Consider the following 22731-nt stretch of genomic DNA (forward strand, 5'->3'; position numbering starts at 1 on the left):
GACAGAGATATTTTCTGCCGTCTGTCAGGTTCTCTCCCTCCTGCTGGTCAACCTCATTAAAGCCACCGTGAGCGTTTTCTTCTTTTTAAAAAAAAGTTTCCTCGTGTCACTGTGTCGGATAAGAAAACCAAAGGGCTCCATTTTTAACAGCTTGTGCAAACTGAGAAAAAAATACAAACACTTTGTGTATCTTGTTTCCTCCGCTACCACCAACTAACCCCCTCTCTCTCTCTCTCTCTCTCTCTCTCTCTCTCTCTGCACAAGCTGGTGGCATTTGTAGCCGTCTAATGATATTTGTGTCTTATTAATGGCTGCTGATGAGCTGAAATGGTAGACTCTCCAGAAGCTTTATTTACTTGCCTTTAAGACTTGACCCGTCACTTTGACTTATGACACTGCCATATGGGCGCTGGATACAGGGGACCCAGTCTGGTACACACCGATGTCACATTCCTCCCCGTCTCCCTCACTTTGACAGGATTTGGAGCATCTTGTCTGGGCAGCATGGTTATTATTATTTTATTTTCTACAGCTCCCAGTGATCATCACAGGATAATGTTCAGTCATGTGAGGAGCAGAGGTTGTCTACGGCAACTCGGGCCATCGATAAAACACAGTCACGTATCAGAACATCTCGTTTATCATCCGCGTGGTAAATACATACATACATTGTGGACGTGTGAAAGCTGATGAGGGTCTGGCTCAGAGCCAGGGGGTCTAATGATCTGCTGACATGGCTGACACCCTGTGGTAATGTACTGGACAGAGAAAGGTGCAGAACGGCTGGAGAAGCCGAGTGACATTCAAGCGCCACGTCTCCTGAACTCGGCTCGTAGCTGCTGTTGTTACATCACAGCGACGGGACTCATGTGGCAGGTTCATTGGAAGCGTCCAAGCTTTTTGGAGAAGGCTGATCGGCCCGGAAAGTCAAAAGATGTGTCTGGAAATAACACATTTTTTCAGAGTCAACTTGACTATTTGTTCATTGTTCTATAGTTTTAACCCAAACTTTGTGTTTGACAATATAATAGAGTAAAAATAGCTTTTTCCAGGAAGTTTAAAGGTGAAACCTGAGCGTCCCAACCACTCCTGAAAAGAAAGTGTCAAGTGACCAAAACAAAATGTCCACAGGGAACATTAAACAATGACGTACCTGCTGTGAATTTCATCTTTATTTATTTATTTAACCTCTTGCTTCTGTGTTTATACCTATAATTGACATTGATGTAGAGGAACATGGTCTCAGCACCATTAAAGGGATAGCTCACTTTCTTAACCTGCAGTAGATTCCCTGTTTGGTAAACCAACTGGGATCACTGTCAGAGTAGAGCTATGTGTTGTTGCAGGCCTAAATTCCTCTGTTCAGTAAGAGTTGCATGATCCTTATATAATGAGGCGTAATAATAAGGTTAGATTGGATCAATCCATTAATGTGAGTCTAATGAATTTCTTTATCTCCACTATCTTGTTAGCCATGCTAGCAGCGCAGACAGGAAAGTTTCATCCATCACTTTGTTCCGAGTTCATCTTTCAACTGCACACACACACCTAAATGAAACAAATAGGATTTTTGCATGTGTTTTAATATGTTGATGATGACACGTCTTTTATTGCGATTTCTGGTCATTTTTTCTTTCTCATCAATAGTTTTACTGTTCAGTCTGCAATAAAATGAAACAGTAGCTTTGATGTATAGATCCTTAACATTAACAGGAAGCCCTTCACAGGCCATGAGCAGGTAGAGTGTATAATACATATACAGTAAAGTGATTCCCTGTTGGACAGCGGCTGCAGCATTGAGTAACGATGGATGAAGCTTGAAGCCCTCAGTGTACACACATGCTGTACCTACCAGACCAGCTGCTCGCAGCAGTGTTTGCATGGGATGTGAGGTGCAAAGGGAAATTCTTCATGAACGCATGATGCGTGTTTTTAACAGTTTACTACTCAACAGAAGTATCTGCTGTGGATTTTAGGTGCTTTCCCAATGTTTATTTGATTTTCAAGGCAATTACGGTTTTTTAACCTGATACAGTTTGATCCAGGCAGCCTTTCTGAGACATGGTCGCACTCTGAGGGCTGAACATGCAAAAAGGGTCAAACTCCCCGATCTGACTCTCATCAGTCTTAAAATGTGGCGCGTTCGCTGACACGTTCTGTCATCTGCTTCCTCATCGCTATCGTCCTGCTCTGCCGGTCGCTGGTCGAGTCTGCTTGCCGCCACTGTAACGCCACCCGGCCCCCCCATCGCTGGAAAGGTCGTGGCCGTGTACACGTCGCGTCTCTGTTGTCTGTCTAAGAGAGACGCGTGCGCTATGTCGAGAAAACACGAGACAGACACAATGTCTGTGCAAGAATGTCTGAGAGCAGGAAATAGCCGAGGACACTGGGAAAAATCTTGAGCGGTTTGCATGGTAAGAAGAGACGGCTTCAGTCCTCTTGGCTCCCCAGAGTCGCATGTCAAACCCATCACATCCTGCTATCTTAATTTCACGTCGGCTCTGCTCACACCCGCTCCCCCTCCCCAAAAGCCTGGATACTCTTACACTGAATGTGGCTCCTCGTCCAAGATGCGGCTTGAAATGAGATGTACTCCTCCCCCTCCTCCTCCTGGGCAGAGAGCTTTAGTCTGGTGGCTGCCAGCGGCTGACAAGATGTCTCGATGCCCCCAAGTCCATTCAGTCCCTGCTGATGAAAGTCTAACCTTCTTTTTTGTTACTGTGACCAAACACCCATGCGTCCCTGCTGTGAAATATGAGAGACTGATATTCCTCCAAGGCTACATCCACAAAAAGACACATCTCTTTTCTGACATGTCCTCCAGCCATCAGATCAGCACTAATTTGGAGCTTTTGAGTTGAGAAAATTGAGATTTTTGGAAACGCTTGGCTTCATTTTAGTCCTGGGAAAGTCTTATGTGTGAGGGAAATCAACTGCACAGAAGACAATCTATTTCCTCTTTGCACTGACTAACTCATGCTCTGTGTACACGATTGCTCAGGTATTTTTTGGGTGTGAAAGTAATGAACATGGCAGTGTTTGAGTTTAAATAAGTTTCAATGCTGTGACACCTGTGCAGCATCTTAGAGTTTAATTCTTCTATTAAAACAAAAAAGTGAAATCTCATTCACTGGATTTGAATTTTTCAAAAAATCTGATCAAATGGTCATTGAAACATGTCCATTAGTTATAATTATTGCACATTGTGTCGTCTTTTTTGTAGCATTTTCTGTTATTTCTTGTCATTATCAAGAAATCTCTCAGTAATTTCCAACTCCCTCACTACATATAATATAAACTATCAGCAGAATCATCTTTCAGATTTACTGCAGGATCTTTGATGTCATTTTCTTTTTTCTTAGTGGAAGTTTTCTTGTCTTTTTTGGAGCAGTTTTATTAATAGAAGTTACAGTTCTGTCAGTTTGAGGTGAAACAGAGTGCAGAGAAACTCGTGTCTCCTTCTGTGGTCATTTCTGTCACATTTACACATCAAACCTTTGAGAAGATGTTTACCACGGCTGACGGGTTTTTGAAGACGTACAGAACAGACCGCACGCACGCCCAGAATTGAGGCGAGTTAGCTTCGTCTGTGGCATAAACATGATGTCTGCATGTCACAAGGGAGCTGGTTCAAGGAAGTCCCCAAAAAAGTCACAGTAAACACATTAGACAACCACACACTCCTCTTTTTTATTGCTTCTTTTGTCACCTACTTAAAAAGCTAAAAGAAAAAAAGACTGAGCTGTCTTAATGACATGCATATAGAGTTAAAAAAGAAAATAAAAAATACATCCAGAAGTGCTGGAATTCACTTTGAAGGAAGTAGCTGACAGCTAAATGCTTTTGTTATCAGATTCTTTTGAACCAGACCCGCCGCCGCACTCTGTGACAGCTTGCACGCATTTTATGAGTTACAGCAAACTGAGTTACTGTACGACCGCTTTCCTGTTTGTGTTTGCCCACTGTGAGTGTGTGTGCTTAACATCTGCATGCGTGTTTGAGTGAGGGAGACCTCTGCCATTGTTGAGCTCTTACATCCTGACAACTGGGAGCCTGACGGGTTAAAAATAACCCAGTGCTTTCCAATTTTGTCATCTTTTGGGACCGCTTCTCCCGGCTGTTTTGATTTTAGCGTGCGTCCCCCTGGAACGCTGGGGGTCACCACCGGCAGCCGCTTCCTGTCACATGGTTTCTTTGCGGTGGTGCATTGCAAGTGTCCCGTAACATCCTCAGACATAAGAGGAAAGAAAAAAAATAAAAAATAAAAATAGGACACCTGGGAAGGAAACGATGGTGCTGTCACATTTCTGTTTTTCACCCTAGGAGGGCCAGCCTAAATCCTGTCAGTGAATGACAGCACTTTTTCTTTTGTTTTATCTCACAATTATCTTCTCGTCTGTGCACTTCACAAGACAAATCAGTTCACGGAGGGATCTCTGCTCACATGTAGAACAGAATTAGGCCACTAGTATACAAAGAAGTGAAGAGTAAAAAAAAAAAAGAAAAAAAGAACATCAACGTCATTGAAAGTTGTAATTGATTCTGACGTCTCTGCAAAACAGAGAATAAAAGTGAAACTGAGACTCATAAAAGGACGCACAACCATCTGTGTGTGTGTGTGTGTGTGTGTGTGTGTGTGTGTGTCAAACGCCAGTAAAGTATTTGGGTTTTGTCCCTGTTTAAATAACCAAACAGCCGAATAGATATGCATGCTATGCAAACAGCAGGCTAAGTAAGCTATGTAAACTGGCCTGGCAAGCTAAGCAAATTCATTATGTAACTTGTTCTCAAGCATCAGATGCTTTTTGACAGGACACAGATGGACACAGCTAAACTGAAGCTAATCTGGAAGAGCTTTATTATGTTGATAATACTTCCTGTTCTTAATAGCTGCACTTTTCCATCTAGGGTCTCGTAGCAAGGCTGCACACTGAAGTGTTTTTTTTATGTCTATTTTTGCAGTGCATAAGTGAGGAATTATGATATGTGCATGTACTGTATATGGTACTCTGGACAGCTTGGTGGAGGCCAGTGGGGTTGTCATGCCAGGAGCCAGCGAGCTGGTCGTTTTTCTACTCGCTGCAGCTCGTTCGAAACACCAGTGGAGTCATTTGGTCAGCGTCATGTCAACAGGTGGAGGATTTAAAGCCGCGGCGTTTTTTACGCTCGCTCCAACCGACTGTGTCTGTTTACGCAAGAACAAATGATCGCTCAATTTGTCGTGAGGTTCAAGTCCAGTCGCGGGCCCCTGCTGCTGCCAATACTGGTCTCTTCATTTGACACGTCGGACATCCTCCCCAGTGTCCCGCTCATCCAAACTTAGACCGGGCATTCGTCCAATCAAATGGCTCCTTTTGCTACTCCTGTGGATTGCCAAGTGGCAGCTCTATAACTAATGTGTCAAGTCTACAGTAAACAGATCCCACTTCAAAAAGCCACAGAAAATGCCACACGGCGGCCTATAGGCTGCACAAGTTCATGTATTTAAAATAGTTGCAGCTTCTTTTTGCCTTTTTTTGTTTATATTTGGCTCTGTTGAGTGTGAATATTGTTTTCAAATAGGGCTATTAAGAAAGCAATGAAGGGAATAATAGGAATTTAGGAAAAACATGTTTGTTTTCTTGCCAAGAGTTAGACGAGTAGATGGATACCACACTAGCAGCTAGTTTAGCCTAGCATGAAAACAGGGACTAACTATCTTAAAGGGATAGTTCAACATTATGGGAAATTGGCCCATTGCCATAATCCCTATAGTTTTAGGAGTTTGTTACCTTTAATAGTCGGTGCAAGCTATTTTTAGAACGGTGGAGCAGAGCCATGAGCTGCTCAGAGCTACGCTACGGAGGCTAATGGGACAGAGTTGTTTTAGAGGTAATTCATGCAAAACCGCTGATGCGTGTTCCTGTCGCGGGCAGTCTTTCGGCAAGCAGTCTCTGCATTTGCCTCGAAAACAACTCTGTCTCGTAACGTTGCGTTATTATCTCATAGCGTGGTAAATGTGCACCGACAATTAAAGGTAACGAACCTACTCCTAAAACTATAGGGATTATGGCAATGGGCCAATTTGCCAAAATGTTGAACTATCCCTTTAACCCTAACCCTACTGTTTAAAGATTACAAAAGTGTTGTTTTTGCACTTCATGTTTTATACTTGTGATGACATAACATGATAACTGATACTCTCAATAAGCTAATTAACAAATAAAAAGTGTTTATGCTGCTAAGCTAACTAGCTGCTAGCTGTAGCTTTGTTTGTACGCCTACAGCCATGAGTGGTGTCATTTCTTTCATTGTGTCTCATCAAGAAAGTGAAGAAATGTATTTTTAGAAATGAACTTATGTTGTAACAGCATGTGATAATTTGTACTTTAGAAATCCATACATCGAAGAACAAATAGTTTTGAGTTGTGGAGTTGTATTTGATTCACATAAAAGCTGTGAAATTCACAAAGAGTGAACGCTTTCAACGCTGTAAAGTTGATTTACTGATCGTCACTTTTTCGCATTCTTTAAGTTTTCCATTGTACCGATATAGCTCCTCAGACAGCCATGAAATGACCGACGCATTTGCTTGGGTTCATGTTGCAGACGTCTATTCATTGTCTGGGGTTTTGATGTTTCTGCCTCGAGTGCTGCGCGGCTTTCGCTGCCAGACAGACAGCGTCATTATGCGTTAGGCCTTGCACGACTTGTTTAACAACCTGCTATAAGTTCTGAAAAGTGCTCCGTCCTCGTGCACCAAGTTTATGGAGAGATCCTGAGGACTGTGACTTAAATCTTATTAAAATGTGGTTTTGATTTTATATGTGTGTGTTTGTGTATAATTTACTGTTTCTGTAGTTGTTCAGATCTGTGTGTGTGTGTGTGTGTGTGTGTTTGTGGCTCCACTGAGACAGTTTGGCTCCTGGCCAGCTCAAACTGTCCATTGCTTGGAAGGCTTGAAGTAATGGGCTCACTTCCCCACTGGGACTGAATAAAAACAAGGAGGAGGGCGGGTGGTGGTGTGGTACCGTGGGGACGCTGCAGAGATGACAACAGCACACGACGGCGTGCAGCAGGAGCAATGACTGTCTGCTGCTGAGCTGCTTCCCAACAAGATTATTCATATTTCTAATTAATCATTTGGTAAATAGTTTCAGTCTCTAAATTCAAATCAGCAAATTTCATATTTAGCTTCAGGGCCCTTGTGGGAGATCCAAGTTTTTTGTTTTCTAGTGACATTGGTGACATCTGTGAGACTGAGGCTTGAACTTGTTTTACTTGTTGGAGTAATGTAATGACTGAGGAGTCCCTGCAGCTAAAAAAAAAAAAGGCTCAGAAACTCATTTCACAACTTGTCCTCCCTCCAAATCACACAAGGAAGTGGGAGCGCATTTTTTTCACTAAATGCCAGGAGGACGGGTGTGGTGACGCCTCACGTTGAGGGTGGAGACATCTTTGTCTGAGTCCGTCTCTATCCTCAAAACATTATGCGCGGCAGACGAGCATCTTCATTCTTGATTCAGCATCATCACGGCTTCACATTTTAAAAATCAGCCCTGTCTTTAGTTTATCACCCACTGTTTGCTAACACCTCACACACACTGTTGAAAGCAATTGACCCAAAGCCAATTATGTTAATTGCCGTTGTGTCCACTGCTGACACGTGTGCTCACTGTGTAAACTTCCCCCCAGGTGCAGTTTAACCCTCTCCTGACCCTTCACATCTGACTGACGTGAATATTTTATTTATTTTTTTGTTTCTCTCTCTGCAGACCCCTGTCTCACCGTGATGCCGCCGTGCATAGGCGAGGCCGACCGCTTCAGCCTGGAGGCGCTGCGGCACATCCACAAACAGCTGGACGACGACAACGACGGGGGAATAGAGGTCAACGAGAGTGTGGAGGTGAGCTTCATCAGGAGTGTATAGGCCCCCGAGGGCGATGTTGGCTTTAAACAACACACACAAGGGTTAAAGTGACAGTTTCCAACCTGAAGTCATGGCCTCGTGAATAAGAATGATTTTAACTTTAACATCTACGCTGCTGGTGTTGCTTTCCACGCTGCAGCTCCCATACTGTCCATATGACCACTTTCCCTTGTTACCATCTCTACAAAACAAAATAATAAGAATAAATCCACTGTCTCTTATATCGTTAGCCCAGCAAACCCCAACCGCTTGTTAAACCTTAAGTGTTGACATGGGAATACTTCTGCTGTCACCTCTGAAAGTGGATCACCACATACAAGTAAATATTTAGTTTACAGAGCAAACACTGACTAACAGCCTGTAAGCAGCGCGCCGGGCTCTGTAGCCGTCCCAGAAGTCAAATAATTTTGGACATCGACGGAGAGAGCCGTGCCGTCGCGGTCGTGACCTCTGGAACACACTCACACGCACGTACTTAATGTGTTTTTACAGACAAAATATTGATTTTTAATATCGTTTTATTTGATCGATGCATGCACAAACACCACTGTGTAACTATTAGCATAAGACAGGCCTTAATTTGAGACTTGGTAAATGTATAAGTGTGGTTTGTGCAGGTGAAAGACGACAGCAGTGACAATGGTGCATCATGTGTGTGTGAGTGTGTGTGTGTAGAAAGAGAAGAGGCAGGTTTGTGTGAGTATCCAGAGGGCTCGGCCTGACATCTGAGACCACTCTGACCCGCCGTGCCCTGCGTGTCTCTGGGTAATCGTCGACCTCTTACGTTCAAAAAGAAACCACTCGGGACCCTGGTTGCATTTTCTGTGTGTGTGAGAGTGTGTGTGTGTTGGCAGGAGTCATTTTTAACTGGCTGAGAAGTGCTGGTGTGAGAAACAGTTATACCCTGCAGCCCTGCGGTGACGCCTCAGTAAAGAGCTGGATCCTATATGAGTCCTGTCTAAAGACCCCCGAGGGCTGCAGTGTTGGAACTGGCCCCCGGCCCACAATGAGTCAGATGTGTGTGTGTGTGTGTCTGTGCGTGTGTAACTCACCCCCCGATTCTGTTCGGACGAAGCGGCGGGCCACGTACGTACGGCCCCTCCTGAACCCGCTTTCACCCTTTGTCTTTATAAGGCAAATGAGACGTGTGCGTTTCTTCTTCCCAGCAGAAAAAAAAAACACAAAGTTGTTTTTGGCCGCCGCTCATTACCGAGGATTTCCAAGCTCCTTCTCTTGAGCTCCGCTGGCAGCCAGAGCAATGGTTTCATAACATGATGGATGCACCTTTCACCAAATTAGTGGCTGTCTATCAGTTACTTTTATTGGGAGAAGACGGACAACGTTGTGCGAACCTGAAACAAGCGGACTTCCAGAGCCAGGTTGTCTTATATCGAGAAAAAAGACCGAAAGCTAATAAAATGTGCAGCCGTTTGAAAACTTGTGATTAAATAAACTTCTTCAGATTGACTCAAGGAAGAAAAAAAAGAGTCTAATTGAGGGTCTTGATGTAACTTTGAATCGAATTTCACCCAAAAGCATTTCTTCCTGGCACTGACGAGTTGAAAGGAGTGACACACTTCTGGGGAATGAAGGGTCCTGGTCCTGAAGAGGGCGAGGCGTCTGGGTCGGGCTTCATGTGGCTCTCAGGGGCCGAGACCCTCATTGCTGAAACCTTACACTCGGCTAACAACAACAACAACAAAAACCCACCACCCTGTGGCACTGCTTTTTCGTCCTCCTCATCGTCGTTGTCGGCGTCTTCTTCTTGCGTTACTTAAAATTTAAGAGGATGACTCAGATGAGTGGAAGGCCATATTTGTAATGTTAAAGCCGTGGTCAGGATATCCAGTTTTTCATGACACGCATTTCAGAGATTCTTGTGCTGGTGGAGATATATGGGGGAATTTGGCATTTGGCTTATGTTTACCTGTTTGGGTTTGTAGAGCATGTAAAGCAGTAATGGAGATAATTTATGAGGAATTTGATGGAGGATAAAGAGGTCTGGCTTCTTTTCGTGTGTTTCACTTTCCAATCCAATAAATTTTTTGGTGCTAAGTTAAAAAAAACGTGTGTTGTTTTTTTAGGCTTTTCTATCTTCTCAAATGTGAATTTTTGCCATTTCTCATTTTTGCTATTTGCTATTCTTTGCAGAATAATCGAGACAATAAATGATGGCAGATTAAGTGATGATGAAAATGATCAAACTCTGCAGCCGGAAAAGTTGTTGGTCTCTCAGCACCTGACCACGTGTGACACATGGGTTCAAAGCAGTCTTGTGGCTATAGTGGCTTGGTGCTCGAACTTTCCGTACATTTGCAGCAGCATTGTCAAAAAACAAAAAACAAGAGAGATTAAGATTAGTTAGATTAAGACAGTATTCTGGTTTCCTGGAGTCTAGTAAATGGTGTAAACCATTCTCCTTGATTTTACCAGGGATTTCAGCTATGAATTAATTAGCTTCAAACTTCTTAATGGTATTTTTGATGCTCATTTATGCGCCATAATGAAGTAAGGTGTTGTATTGTAGCTGACAGGATCAGTTTTGTGATTGAAAGGAAATTATCAGTCACATGTGAGTTACCTGGCAGCGCTGAAATGTAACATTTGCTTTAATCTTTAAAATCCTTCCGTATCTTAACAGCAGTCGGCGTTGCCAAGCTACAGGGAAATTAACCCCCACAGAAATATTAACATCTACTCATGTTTCACAGTTCGTATCAGTGGATGGTTGCTGAGTCATCGACTTCTTGTGTGATTAACTGCATGACAAACTGTGTATATAGCCTACAGTACTGTATTTAATGTCATGTCTTTCTTCGGATTAGCTTCTGCAAGCTAGCACATGCTAATGTAACCATGACTTTTTTTCTTTTTTTTTTTTAAATTTCATTCATTTGATGCACTTTAAAAGCTTTACTATTGGGTCCAGGTTGCAGTAAGTTAAGTAGTAAGTCCCCTCCAGCTTGTGTGTGCTTAAACCTGTTTAAACTTTGGCTGCAGAGTGAGAGCAAACAAGGAAGCGGTGCAGGGCCAACGCGTCTCTCAGTTCCCTTTACGGCTACAGTATCCACCGACATGTCACGGGCACAGAGTTATCAGTCGGCCCGGTGAACAAGAAAGGCTTTGACTGCTGTTTGAAGTTGATATTTGGAGCAGCAGAGTCACAGCAGCGCACAGACACAGCCCTTAGGGGAAGCGAAGCAGGTGGATCTTTGTCAGAATCAATCGGCGTGATGGGGGTAAAAAGGTAGACTTTGGCAGTTTTAGTAGCTACTTTTAGTAGCTTTATCATAGATTTTGTCATCCCTGAAGCTGGTGTCAGATCAAAAAACATCATGCTGAATAAATGCAAACAGGAATTCACTCCCCGTGTGTATTAATAGCCTCAAAACCAATAGTAATATTTTTTTACGGTCTTCTAAAAGCATCTGTAATTGGACCACCGTGGAAGAATTTGATTAGGAGTCGAATCCAGCTGTAATCCTGATAGGCACAATCCTGTCTCTGGTTACTGTATGAGTCTGGGCACGATCATGGAGGGTGGGGGGGTGGTGGTGGGGTTTGAGTGACGTTCAAGGGGGTCTGCTCCTCTGCCCAGTCTTTGGGGACGGCAGGTGCACGTCCCCTCCTTGTGGGGTTGGTGGCGGTTGCTTCGGGCTACGCGATGCCCCGTCTGCCAAGGAGACGTTCAGCTGGATCGTGTTGCATCACTTTGAAACTGCGAAAGCCTCAGCCGACATGAAAGTGGGGAGTGGGGAAGGGGGGTTCTGTTATATGTGCTGGGCTCTAATAGTTCCTGACAGACCTGGGTGGAATCGTTGAAGTCCTACATCTGTACAAGCGCTCCGTGTATATATGTTTTAGGTCAGTGTGATCAGACGACATTGGGTGGGTGGGGGGGTCTCGGCGGTATCTTTAGACAGGAGGGATCGCAGAAGGTTCTCGAAGGTGTTTGTTGACTCGTCTGGGAATGTTCTGCGGAGAGGGAACGTTCCCCTCGCAGCCTCCTGCTGTGAACCGAGACAAAACGTTGAGCTATTTCTTCCTGAACAAAAAAAAAAAAAACACTTTGAAGAACACTCTGGATAATCCGCAGACATCTCTGTCACTGGAGTTTTTTTTTATTTTTTATTACTGGAAACGCTCTCTTACCAAAGCAAACTGTAAATAAAAGGCTGGCAGCGTATTTATTAGTGGATTCTTATTTTTAGAAGATGCTGCTGTTATATGTCTTTTTTTTTTTAAATGATGAGTGAGTAACACAAAAGAAAGCCCACTCACTTCCCCTTTTTGTCAGTGTAGGTCAGTGTGATGATGCATACACTATCAGCTCTATTTATAGAACATTGGATTTTTTTTTAGTAGCTCATTTGTTTGGCACCTCAAGCTAGAAATAGACATGTGTATCATCTGATACTTTTATCCGTAAACACCTGAATCCATATGATACATATAAACTTTTAGTAAAACTTTGAGTTTCATAATTTTGGATCCCTCAAAAGAAAAAAAAAAAGACAGAACTGACTTCTGGTGCTCTAAGAACATCATGATAAAACAATTTAATTTAACTTCTGACAAGGAGTTATGCAAAGACACCCTCTTTGATCTCGGGTTAAATAATGGGGGCTTTGCAAAATAAAAAAATGTAAAAAAGCACGAGGAAGATAATGAAAGTGATGGTTTCACAACTGAAGCTGCCCAGCTGTCATGTGTGATGAATCAGTTGTGCTCCAAGTAGTTTGAGTGTTGCATAAATCAAATCCAAGCACAGCAAACTTTTTTTTTCTTTCTTTTTTTTCCCCCAGTCCCAAATTTAGGGCACATTAATAACAATTAATCAAATCTGCAGTTAATCTGCAATTTCACGTATCTAATGGATTTGATTAATGTGGAGGTATATCGTGGAGTAAATTCATTTTGGCCTTATGATGATAGATGGCGGGTGATGGATGTAATAACCTGCAGTAAATTAGTTGAGTAGATGTGGACAGATGGGCTGATACCGTCGATATCAGGGGGTGAAAGGAGTCACAGTCGACTGCTGGCGAGAGCAGAGGCTCATGGGAAGAGTCTCAAACTCGGCCAACTACCCCCAGTCTGGAATCCGATGCGAACAAATATGTCTTTGTTTGCCACCGTGTCTGTGTGTGTGTGACTATGTGTCATACTCTGTCTATGCTGGCCCTGTATGTGTGTGTGTGTGTGTGTGTGTGTAGATATTAATGTCTTCATCAGTTTTTTCTTGCATTAATTTTGCCTCTTTTGACATTTCAACAGGCTCCGTGTCGTGGCTGTAATTATCACAGCTTTCACACTCGAATCTAAACGCTCGACCACAGAGGCCGCGAGGCGACCGCACAAAGGCTCACCACATATTTTATATGACTCCATAAAACATCACAAAGCTGCCTTTGACCAGATGCAAAACTGCTCCGCCGGGCTGCCCGCAACCAAGCACTTCAAAACAATTACTGCCATTTTTAACGCTCTAATCATTCAGCGTCTTTTTTTGTTGTTGTCTTTTTCTATTTTCTTGAGTCAAGTTATCTTTCTTTTCCGGATTAAATATTTTACTTAGAGCCTTTATCAGTGGTCTGTTACACAACAAAGTGGCCAGATGTTGCATTTCAAGCACTAAGACAGGTGGCAAAGGCACCAATCGACCCAGAACGGATCTTAAAAATGCTTCTTTACAAAAAAATGAATTTCACATTGAAGTCTAAATGCAGACTTTTCCTACTCTGGTTTCCGTCTGCCTCTCATCATTCCACAAGAAGTACAGTACAGCGAGCATTAAGGGCTTTGCAAGACATTTGTTTGGACTCGTCGTGCACACATTGTGGTCCCTCCGGTGACTCAGCAGACAGTTGGTTCCTTCAGCCGATTACTGGCTTGACGTCAGAGAGAGAGAGAACTCATTTGCATTCGTATTGTGAAAGAAGAATGTGAAAGGAAAGAGAGAGAGAGGAGGAAAAAAGTTTTAAGACCTCTCTTGAGTATTTTGTCCACTAATGTTGCTGGTCAAAGAGCCTTTCAGACTCCAAATGGACTCCCTTAGAAAATCCTCTGACATGGACAGACACAAGCTACACAACAAATCGAGAGTTACACTGGGATTATGAGGATTCAGCATGAACCTGTAGTTTTATCTCTGTCACTGTATTTATCAGTGTTGAGTACACAAATGCCTCTGTTCAGTAAGCGTTGCATGATCCATATATAATGAGGCGTAATAATAAGGTTAGATTGGATCAATCCATTAAGGTGGGGGTGTAATGAATTTCTTTATCTCCACTCACTACCTTGTGAGCCGTGCGAGCAGCGCAGACAGCAAAGTTTTCTCCATCTCGGCAACACTTGATATGGATTGACACTAGATATCAGACATGTTATATACTAGTAACTCCCTGAATCCCCTTTTAATCAAACCTTTTTATCATGTTCACTAATAAAATGCCAAAAATAGGAATTGGACCCCTGTGTAAAGGGACAATGCATATGAAGTTGAAGTTTAGTTTTTAGATTTAATAAACTAATGTCATGCTGCATTCAAGTTCAAAACCCAACCACACTGACAAATCATGGTAAATGTCCGGTGTAAAGTAATTTCCTGACAAACACACAACTTCCCGGCCTCAGATATTTACTGTAGAACCACATTGCACGCATAGCTCTGCCACCTATATCTTTCCCACGGCTTGGTCACATGCATGTTGGATGTTTGTTCAAAATCTTATGTCACACACACACACAGACACACACACACGCCAACCAGGCTTGTGTGTGTGTGTGAAGGCGGACTTAACACGGCTGATAAAAGCACTCATCAGCCGTCACCATTAGGCGCACCCTGTTTGATATCAGGTGGAGACTCAGATTCGTCCTCAGCACGTCACATGGGTGTTGTCCTCTCTCTTTGACCCTTTGTGCAACATCCAACACTGTGCTCTTTTTCTCTATCTCTTAAATGGGTGATAAGTGATTAGAATATATTTAAATGAGAGCATGTGCCAGGAGTGATTCTCACAGAGGACAATTAATTATGATCTCAGAGATTTTCTTTTTCTTCCTGTGACAGGAAATAAAATGTGCACAGAGCTGGAAACATTTCTAACAGGCGGCCTCTCAACACCTGACTACCGTTGTGTATTCACTGTCAGACTGCGTTGACACAGTGGACATGTGTGAAAGTGCCGGTGGTTCTTTTGAGAAAAAAAGAAGACTGCCACGTCTGCACATTTTGTGCATTTCCATGTCGGCATAAGTGCAAGTTGCTCGTCGTGTATCTTTAAACGCTTTGAGGGCTGTTTGAAGGGGGGATTTGGTGCAGCGGAGCGTCGATGATAACTTGTGTCTTACTGCAGGCACATGACATATTTCAAGCTGTGAGGGAATCTGGGCGTGCTGCTGTTTCATTCTCATCAAGTCAGACGTGAAAGTCATTGATCTGTATCTATGATTCACAGCGGTGTGAAATGTCAAAACAGACACGAGCGTTCAGTTTTAAACATGATTTAAAAATACTCCCGCTGATGAGTTTTCTCCTTCAACTTGTACTTTTCTTTGTACTCCCCGACTTCGTGGCACCTTTTATTTGCCGCTGACATTGCACAGACATTATGCACCGGCGCTACAAACAGAACAAAACTCAGGAACTTTCATTTCCTCTGTGAATTTACACTTTGGTTCGAGCATTTTTGCTAATGGTCCAACCAGCTCACGCCTCACTTGGTGTGTGTGTCCTTAAACAGCAACAACAGATCTGCATACTTCCTGCTACCTTACAATGTTTTGATAATTAATAGTAAATCGTTACCTTTTGTTACATAGTCACAAATTGTTCATGAATTGAACTGTAACGTCTCAGGTAGCCTATATTTACTTGATTTAAACACATTTAAAGAATAGTTTTGCATGCTGGGAAACTGGTTCAGGCCTGTACACTTTGTTGCTAGGTGTTAGCCAAGAGGATTGTGGCCTAGTTTTAGCATTAAGCCAGATAGCAGGGGAATAAGTTAGCTCAGCTCCCACTAAATATAACAAATTATCGTTGTGTTAATTGGCTGTAGCCAGAAGAAGGTTAGCTTAGCTTTAGATAGCATGAAGACAGATAACAGGGGAAACCGTTAGCTTAGTTCACACCCAATTTAAAAATGAAAGTAATGCTAACTTTTGATGTCAGTTTGTAATGACAGTATTTTTGCACTTGTTAGGACATTTTGTAGATAAAGTTTCTCCTCAAAGTGTAGAAATAATGCAAATGTTTAATTTAACGTTAGCTGCTGCTTTAAAATTTGAATGTCAGTGTGTGTTTATGACAAGTATTGCACTTCACTGCAGTTAATATCAAAGACTAATGAGTTATCAAAAACAGGAAGGATGCAGGAGCTGCCTACACGAGATACACAGTGTGTGTTGATGCCACACACACACACACACAGCTCTGAGATGAATGCCTTGAGGTGTCCGGTTGTCAGCCATGCTTCTTGTTTATGCGACTGGTGTTCTGGCAATTCTTTGTTGGTTCGGCCTGTTTGCTATGGGTTTTTTTTTTCTCCTGCGGGGGCATTTAGTTCTTTAAAGCTGCCAGAAGAGGAGAGCCGGAAACTGAACACACACATACACACACACAGACACACACAGAAATGCACACACAGGTGGAAGTGCATGGTGCCTTTCTCTTTTCAAAGTCCCTAAAAGGAAGAAAGGAGAGTGAAAAGAAAGTGTGTGTGTATGTGTGTGTGTGTGTGTGTGTGTGTGTGATCCAAAGCCAGACTTTTATGCAAAGCCAACTTTTCTGCAGCAGCACCCTCTGTCAAAGCCACACATGGACATACACAGACAAACAGAAATTCAGTCATTTTAAAACAAAACCCATAAATGTAACTTGTGACATCTGAAAAAAAAACTCTCTAATTTGTTGTTGTCCTCTTTTTTTTTCTAGTTTATAATAGAAGACATGAAGCAGCAGCAAACCAACAAACACAGCAACCTGCACCGTGAAGACCAGCACATCACCGTGGAGGAGCTGTGGAAGGGCTGGAAGACCTCCGAAGGTAAAACTGTCTCTACACTACAACAAGGACACCAGTCACACAAACACACAGAAGAAAAGCTCACTGAGGAAAAAGGCAGAGAGGAGGATTATTTTATTTTCCAACCTTTCACCCTCAGACTTCCTTTATTGAGAGCAGTGGCACAGTCCTCCTAACTATATAAATATTCCAAATCCTCTTAACAGACTTGTGCTGAGCTCATGTAGCAGTTAAACAAAAAACCGCTTGTGGAGGGTCCCCTGGGGAAAACCCTCCTCACCACCTTGAGTGACTTTTCCAAAGTCTCTAAAAAAACTCAAGTGGACTTCTGAAAGCTCTGCTCTGGAGGAGAGACTGAACAATGACGTCCACTTCAGGGTGTGTTTACCCAGAACGAAGGATGGGATCTAAAAGTCTGAGGAAACGAGACACTCGTTAATGTTCACCGGCTTATTTAGTCAAGGAGCCCATTTGCAATTCAGAGCAGTTTTTAATCGTGATTTACTGCTATTATTTTAATGATTAAGCTGCTCAAGGGCAATTGATGTTACTTTTTTATTTTGATCACACAAACTTTTCCTGTGGATGAATTTTTCAGCCTCATTTGAATTTCAGATAGGGACAAAATCTGAGGTTTGTCTTCAAACACAGACCCCCCCCACTCCCATCATCACCACCCAAATCTGTCTCTCTCAGCCTGTTTGCATCAGTGTTTGTTTATCACTTTGGAAATATGTGTGGAGCTAAGTGGTTTTGGAACAAGTTTTTTTTTTTTTTAAACATGCACTCATGCTCCCTCAGTGTTTGAAATAAACTCACACAGCAGAAAATTATCATGCAGCCTGCAGGATTTCTCTGTTACCTGCAGGACAACAGCTATAGATAACACAAATGACAAACAGTATATTTTACATGTTCAACCAGTTGAAATGAAATGTTGAATGTGAGACACCAAAGTCGCTTCAAGATGTTTCTCAGGTGGTTTCGTGTAAATAGAAAGTTTAAGGTTCAAAGTTGTATAAATACAAAAACAAAAGTATTTCTCTATTCCTTGACCCATTATTGGGGGTCCAACCCTTATGTCATTCAAGGAGTCATAAATGAAGGATCGTAACATGTCTCCCAATTGTTTATTTATGAACTTTGTAGAAGCAACATCTAAATGTTTGAAACATAACGTAATGTCTCCACCTCTTCTCTCCATCCCTCAGTCCACAACTGGACGATGGACGACACGGTGCAGTGGCTGAAGGAGTCGGTGGAGCTGCCGCAGTACGAGAAGAACTTCCGGGACTTCCGGGTCACGGGGAACACGTTACCTCGGTTAGTGGATGCTGCTGCTGCTCGCTACGATCGATTACAGGACTTAAGCAGTGATTTGTTGTTGTCCTCCACCCTCATGACAAATGGTACAGGTGCTGAATGTCAGATCTTTGCCTCTAATGAAGATGTTCCTGTTACTGCTGGTGATTAACAGCAGCAGTAATATTATGATCATCATCCAAAGGCACCTTCAGAGTTCATTGCTCTGTTTAATGCTGCCCACTGCTGGTTGTAAAAGGCAGCGCAGGGGAAAACTGACTCATCTCAACCAGGTGGATCCTTCACCTTGTTGCATTTGAAAAGATTTCTGAAGCCTGTTTTCATTTTGAAGGCCATTTTTTTGTGTTACTTGATCTCAAAAGCAGCCAACATCACAACCCGTAAGTGCTTTTTGAATGCACAGTGAAGTTGTCGACTTTGGGACAATTTAAGTCTCTTCCCAGAATGCCTTTGCGCAGAAGCCCCGGGATCAAATGGTTAATGACATAATGTGAGAAGTGACATTAGCAGAGAAAGTCAGACGTTAGTGGGGGACACTTGTGGAATGTGACCCGCTGCAGACTGCATGTACGGCATGAGTCGACCGGAGGGGGGGTTATTGAGAGGTTTCACGTTACGCCACACGACTGATGGACGTTGACTCATTAATGATGTCAGAGCGAAGGGGGCACAGTTTCAACAGGCTGCTGCATGTTGCCCCCACGCCCCCAGGAAATGGCAATGGCATCCTGATCAAAAAAAAGAAAAAAAAGAAAATGAGGACACGGTGGACTCGTAGGGTCAAGCCAGGCATGAGGATTATTCAGTGTCAGAGCCAGATCCATACATGTTCCTGTGCGTGTACATCCTACCCACAGGCGCTCAATCAAACCTGTAGTTCTTAGTAGGATTTGAGTGATGTGAGGCTTTTGAGATCAATACAGATATTTTTAGACCGAGACCGGAGGAAGGCGAGATTCAATCATCCATCAGGTTTCTCTCAGGATTTATTTTCTGTCAGGTTTGACACCTCTGGAGCAGTTTGAAATGGTTACGGGGGACATTTACTATAAATTTGTCAAATTGTCCACAAATTATAATAATTCAAAAAGTGAAACAACCAGGAAAATACTAACAATTCTCCATTCACCTCCATCCATGCTTTTTAACTACCATGACACTGTTGCCCATAAAGTTGGATTTTTTTTTTTACCTCTTCTCATGAAATTATTGTGACAATGTGATTTATTCTTGATTGATGAAGTGTGTATCTGCTCAAAACTGGTAACTGGGACTCAGTATGTCAGAGGTGATAATTGATGTGTATAAATAGGAATAAAAAGAGGAATGGGTCTGAAAGCAAAATGATTCCAACTTTATGGGCAACAGTGCATTTTAAAGTGACTTTTTATATTGTATATTGTACTGTTTATATTGTACGTATAGTGACGTATTTATAGTGCATTAGGTTTTGTGGTTAGTGACTCGTCTCAACCAGTACTGAGGTCACATAAGGCCTAACGATGACCTCAAACTTTACCTTCCACTTCAGTTACTTTACAGTCATTTAAGGAGGATTAAGTTGCGCACATGTTGATAATTATGATAATGCCCACTGAAACTGAAATAACCTAAATCGGATGCACTCTAAATGTTGTTTCTCTCCCTTCATGTTTTAGAATAGCGGCAAATGAACCGTCGTTTATGTCGATGCAGCTGAAGATATTAGACCAGCGGCATAAACAAAAACTAAACCTAAAGGCGCTGGATGCAGTGCTGTTCGGTCCTCCTCTCCGTAAGTATCAACAGCACCATCACTAGTCATTAAAGTCAAATATGTTGGAGGCCTGAAATGTTGTTAAGATGTTGAGTATTTTTAAAAGCAAGCAACTTTTCTCCCTCTGCAGGTCCACAGCACAACTGGATGAAAGACTTCGTCCTGATGGTTTCCATAGTGATCGGTGTTGGGGGCTGCTGGTTTGCTTATGTGCAAAACAAGTCCAGCAAGGTGCACATCTCTCAGATGATGAAGGACCTGGAGAGCCTGCAGACGGCTGAGCAAAGCCTCTTAGACCTGCAGAGCCGGTAAGACGGAGAAAAGAAGAAAAAAACAAAAACAGAATTGGATTCAAATGTGAAAAATGCATCAACTTGTTTCCTGTTTTTTCCTCTCCAGGCTGGAGAAAGCTCAGGAGGAGAACCGGACGGTGGCGGTGGAAAAGCAAAACCTGGAGCAGAAAATGAGGGATGAGATCACTGGGGCCAAAAAGGAAGCTCACAGGCTCCGAGAGCTGCGGGAAGGAGCCGAGTGTGAGCTGAGCCGCCTCAAATACGCCGAGGAGGAGCTGGTGCAGGTACGGCCTCCTCCACTGAAACACAACAATAAACAACGCAGTGTATTCGACTGAACTAAAGTCAACCCCCGATGTTTTGCCTTCCTCCCTGTTGCAGGTGCGGAAGGCTCTGAAGCGAGCGGAGAAGGAGATGCAGTCAGAGCGCTCGGTGCCTGAAGCTCTTCAGAAGTGGCTCCAGCTCACGCACGAGGTGGAGGTTCAGTACTACAACATCAAGAAACAGAGCGCAGAGTTTCAGCTGTGCGTCGCCAAAGACGAGGTAACTTCCTCTTCTTCTGAAAACACAGACTTGCAGAGCTTTAAATGAGCAGCTACCAGTCACGGAGAGGACACGGGGACTGATTTAGAGCCTTCTGCATCAGCGTAATGTTATCAGTTTTACATACAGTACGATGGATTTTTTTTGGTAACTTATTTCTGATAAAACAAGTCATTGGAGTTTAAGCTGAGTACTTAACTTCAGAATACGTAATTTTGCTTTTTTTTAAAAAACAACTTTATCCATGTGTTTTAAAATATTTTTTAAATTATTACCATCATTGACACACAAAAAAAAAAGAAACAAAAATGGTTATGTGTGAGTAACAGGCCTCAAATCAGGTTCAACTCTGCAATAACCTTCCCTGGCTTTATTCCTTGTCTGTAAAATATTGTGCAATAACTTTATCTTTTTTATCGTTTATTTTATAGATACAAATAGGCATGTTATATATTTATTTGTTTTTTTAGAGTCATTCTTGCATTTTTCTTCTGCTCTGCGTCTTTAATGTAATACAGTGAATTCATCTTAATACTCTAAACATGGTCCAAGATTGAAAATTTTGAATTTACAAGTATTTAAATGAGCGCCCTATAAAGGCGTGAAGTCCTTCATCGATAATATTGAACCCTGATTTTGATTTATCAATGCATTTTAATGTATTTTAAAATAATGAAACACATACTGAAGTCGTCCCCAGTTCTGTTTTAACCCGCAAAGACACACTGCCACTGCAGCATCCTTCAAATTATGCCCTGAGTGTTGACTGGCAGGAAACAACCAAAGCTGCTTAAATCAGACCTCCACGTTTTTTTTCGCCTCGCCACTTTGAGCAACAGTACATGTAGTTGTAACTTGTAGTGTTTTGTGTTTCCTGCTGCCACTACGCTGCTGGTGCCAGGCTGCAGATGAAGCTCGGTGCATCAGTCTGCTCTCTCTCTCTGTGAACAGCCAGCATTGTTTAAAAGCAGCAGCGTGGTGCGGCCTGGCAGGCAGGCAGTGTTGGTACTGATGTAAAATATCACACGCATAATCACGACTGTAATCTTTTGGCTGGTGAACTGATGAGCAAGGTGGATTCACTGTCGGCAGGATGTGGCAGCCGTCCAGTCCAGTCCCATCCCGTCCTTTTGCAAACTATTCACTCGGCTTCACAGGGAATTCTTGTTAGAAACGATGAACGACATGTAAAGATGTGTTTTCTCTCTTTCTTTTCATTTCAGGCAGAGAAAATAAAAAAGAAGAGAAGTTCTGTGTTCGGTACTCTTCACGTAGCCCACAGTTCATCGCTGGATGAGGTGGACCACAAGATACTAGAAGCAAAGTGAGACCACACACTCTCTCTCACACACACACTTATAACTAATGTACACGTTAAACGAAAGGCAGCAAGAAAATCTAGTCCAGAGTAATTCATTGTCCTTGACCGCATTTGTCAGCAGCATCTGTTCTAGCTGCACCTATTGATTTGCATGAATCATGTTATCATTATGATGGTAGTGGTCAATATGTGTGACTTCAGATTGTGTATATACTGTACATACGTATATAGACTATTCTACAGCATCTGCGTAAGAGTGAGTGAAGCTTCTGGTGTCGTTTACAACAACAACAAAAAAAGCATTTTTCTAGCCTGACAAGCCAGACTATATCACTAAAATGTATAGTCTGGAAACGACCGGTAGACCTCGGCTCAATCCAGGGGGCGGGATGAAGGCTGTCTTTCAAACTGCCTCTGCACGCAATAGGGTAGCGCTAGCTAGGGCTACGACCAATCAGAGCAAAGAGCAGGATGACGTTAGCCTGACAAGCCAATTAAAATGTATGTCGCCATCGCGTTAAGCCCGCCCAACGACTCTCTAAACAGATAGA

At 42.7% G+C, this 22731-nt stretch overlaps 1 protein-coding gene across 2 annotated transcripts in view; it reads left to right on the forward strand.

Moving 5' to 3' along the window:
- Window positions 1-22731, forward strand: part of stim2b (stromal interaction molecule 2b) — a 41733-nt gene that overhangs the window by 14763 nt on the left and 4239 nt on the right. For both annotated transcript variants that reach the window (XM_085758913.1, XM_085758916.1), the window contains exons 2-9: window positions 7755-7885; window positions 16854-16965; window positions 18156-18267; window positions 19926-20041; window positions 20154-20331; window positions 20423-20600; window positions 20698-20859; window positions 22083-22183. In XM_085758913.1, coding sequence (XP_085615039.1) covers window positions 7755-7885; window positions 16854-16965; window positions 18156-18267; window positions 19926-20041; window positions 20154-20331; window positions 20423-20600; window positions 20698-20859; window positions 22083-22183 — 1090 coding nt within the window. The remainder of the gene's footprint in view (window positions 1-7754; window positions 7886-16853; window positions 16966-18155; window positions 18268-19925; window positions 20042-20153; window positions 20332-20422; window positions 20601-20697; window positions 20860-22082; window positions 22184-22731) is intronic.

Source organism: Trachurus japonicus, chromosome 18 (genome assembly GCF_045865225.1).
Source record: "Trachurus japonicus isolate A0001 chromosome 18, Traja_1.0".
Taxonomy (NCBI): domain Eukaryota; kingdom Metazoa; phylum Chordata; class Actinopteri; order Carangiformes; family Carangidae; genus Trachurus; species Trachurus japonicus.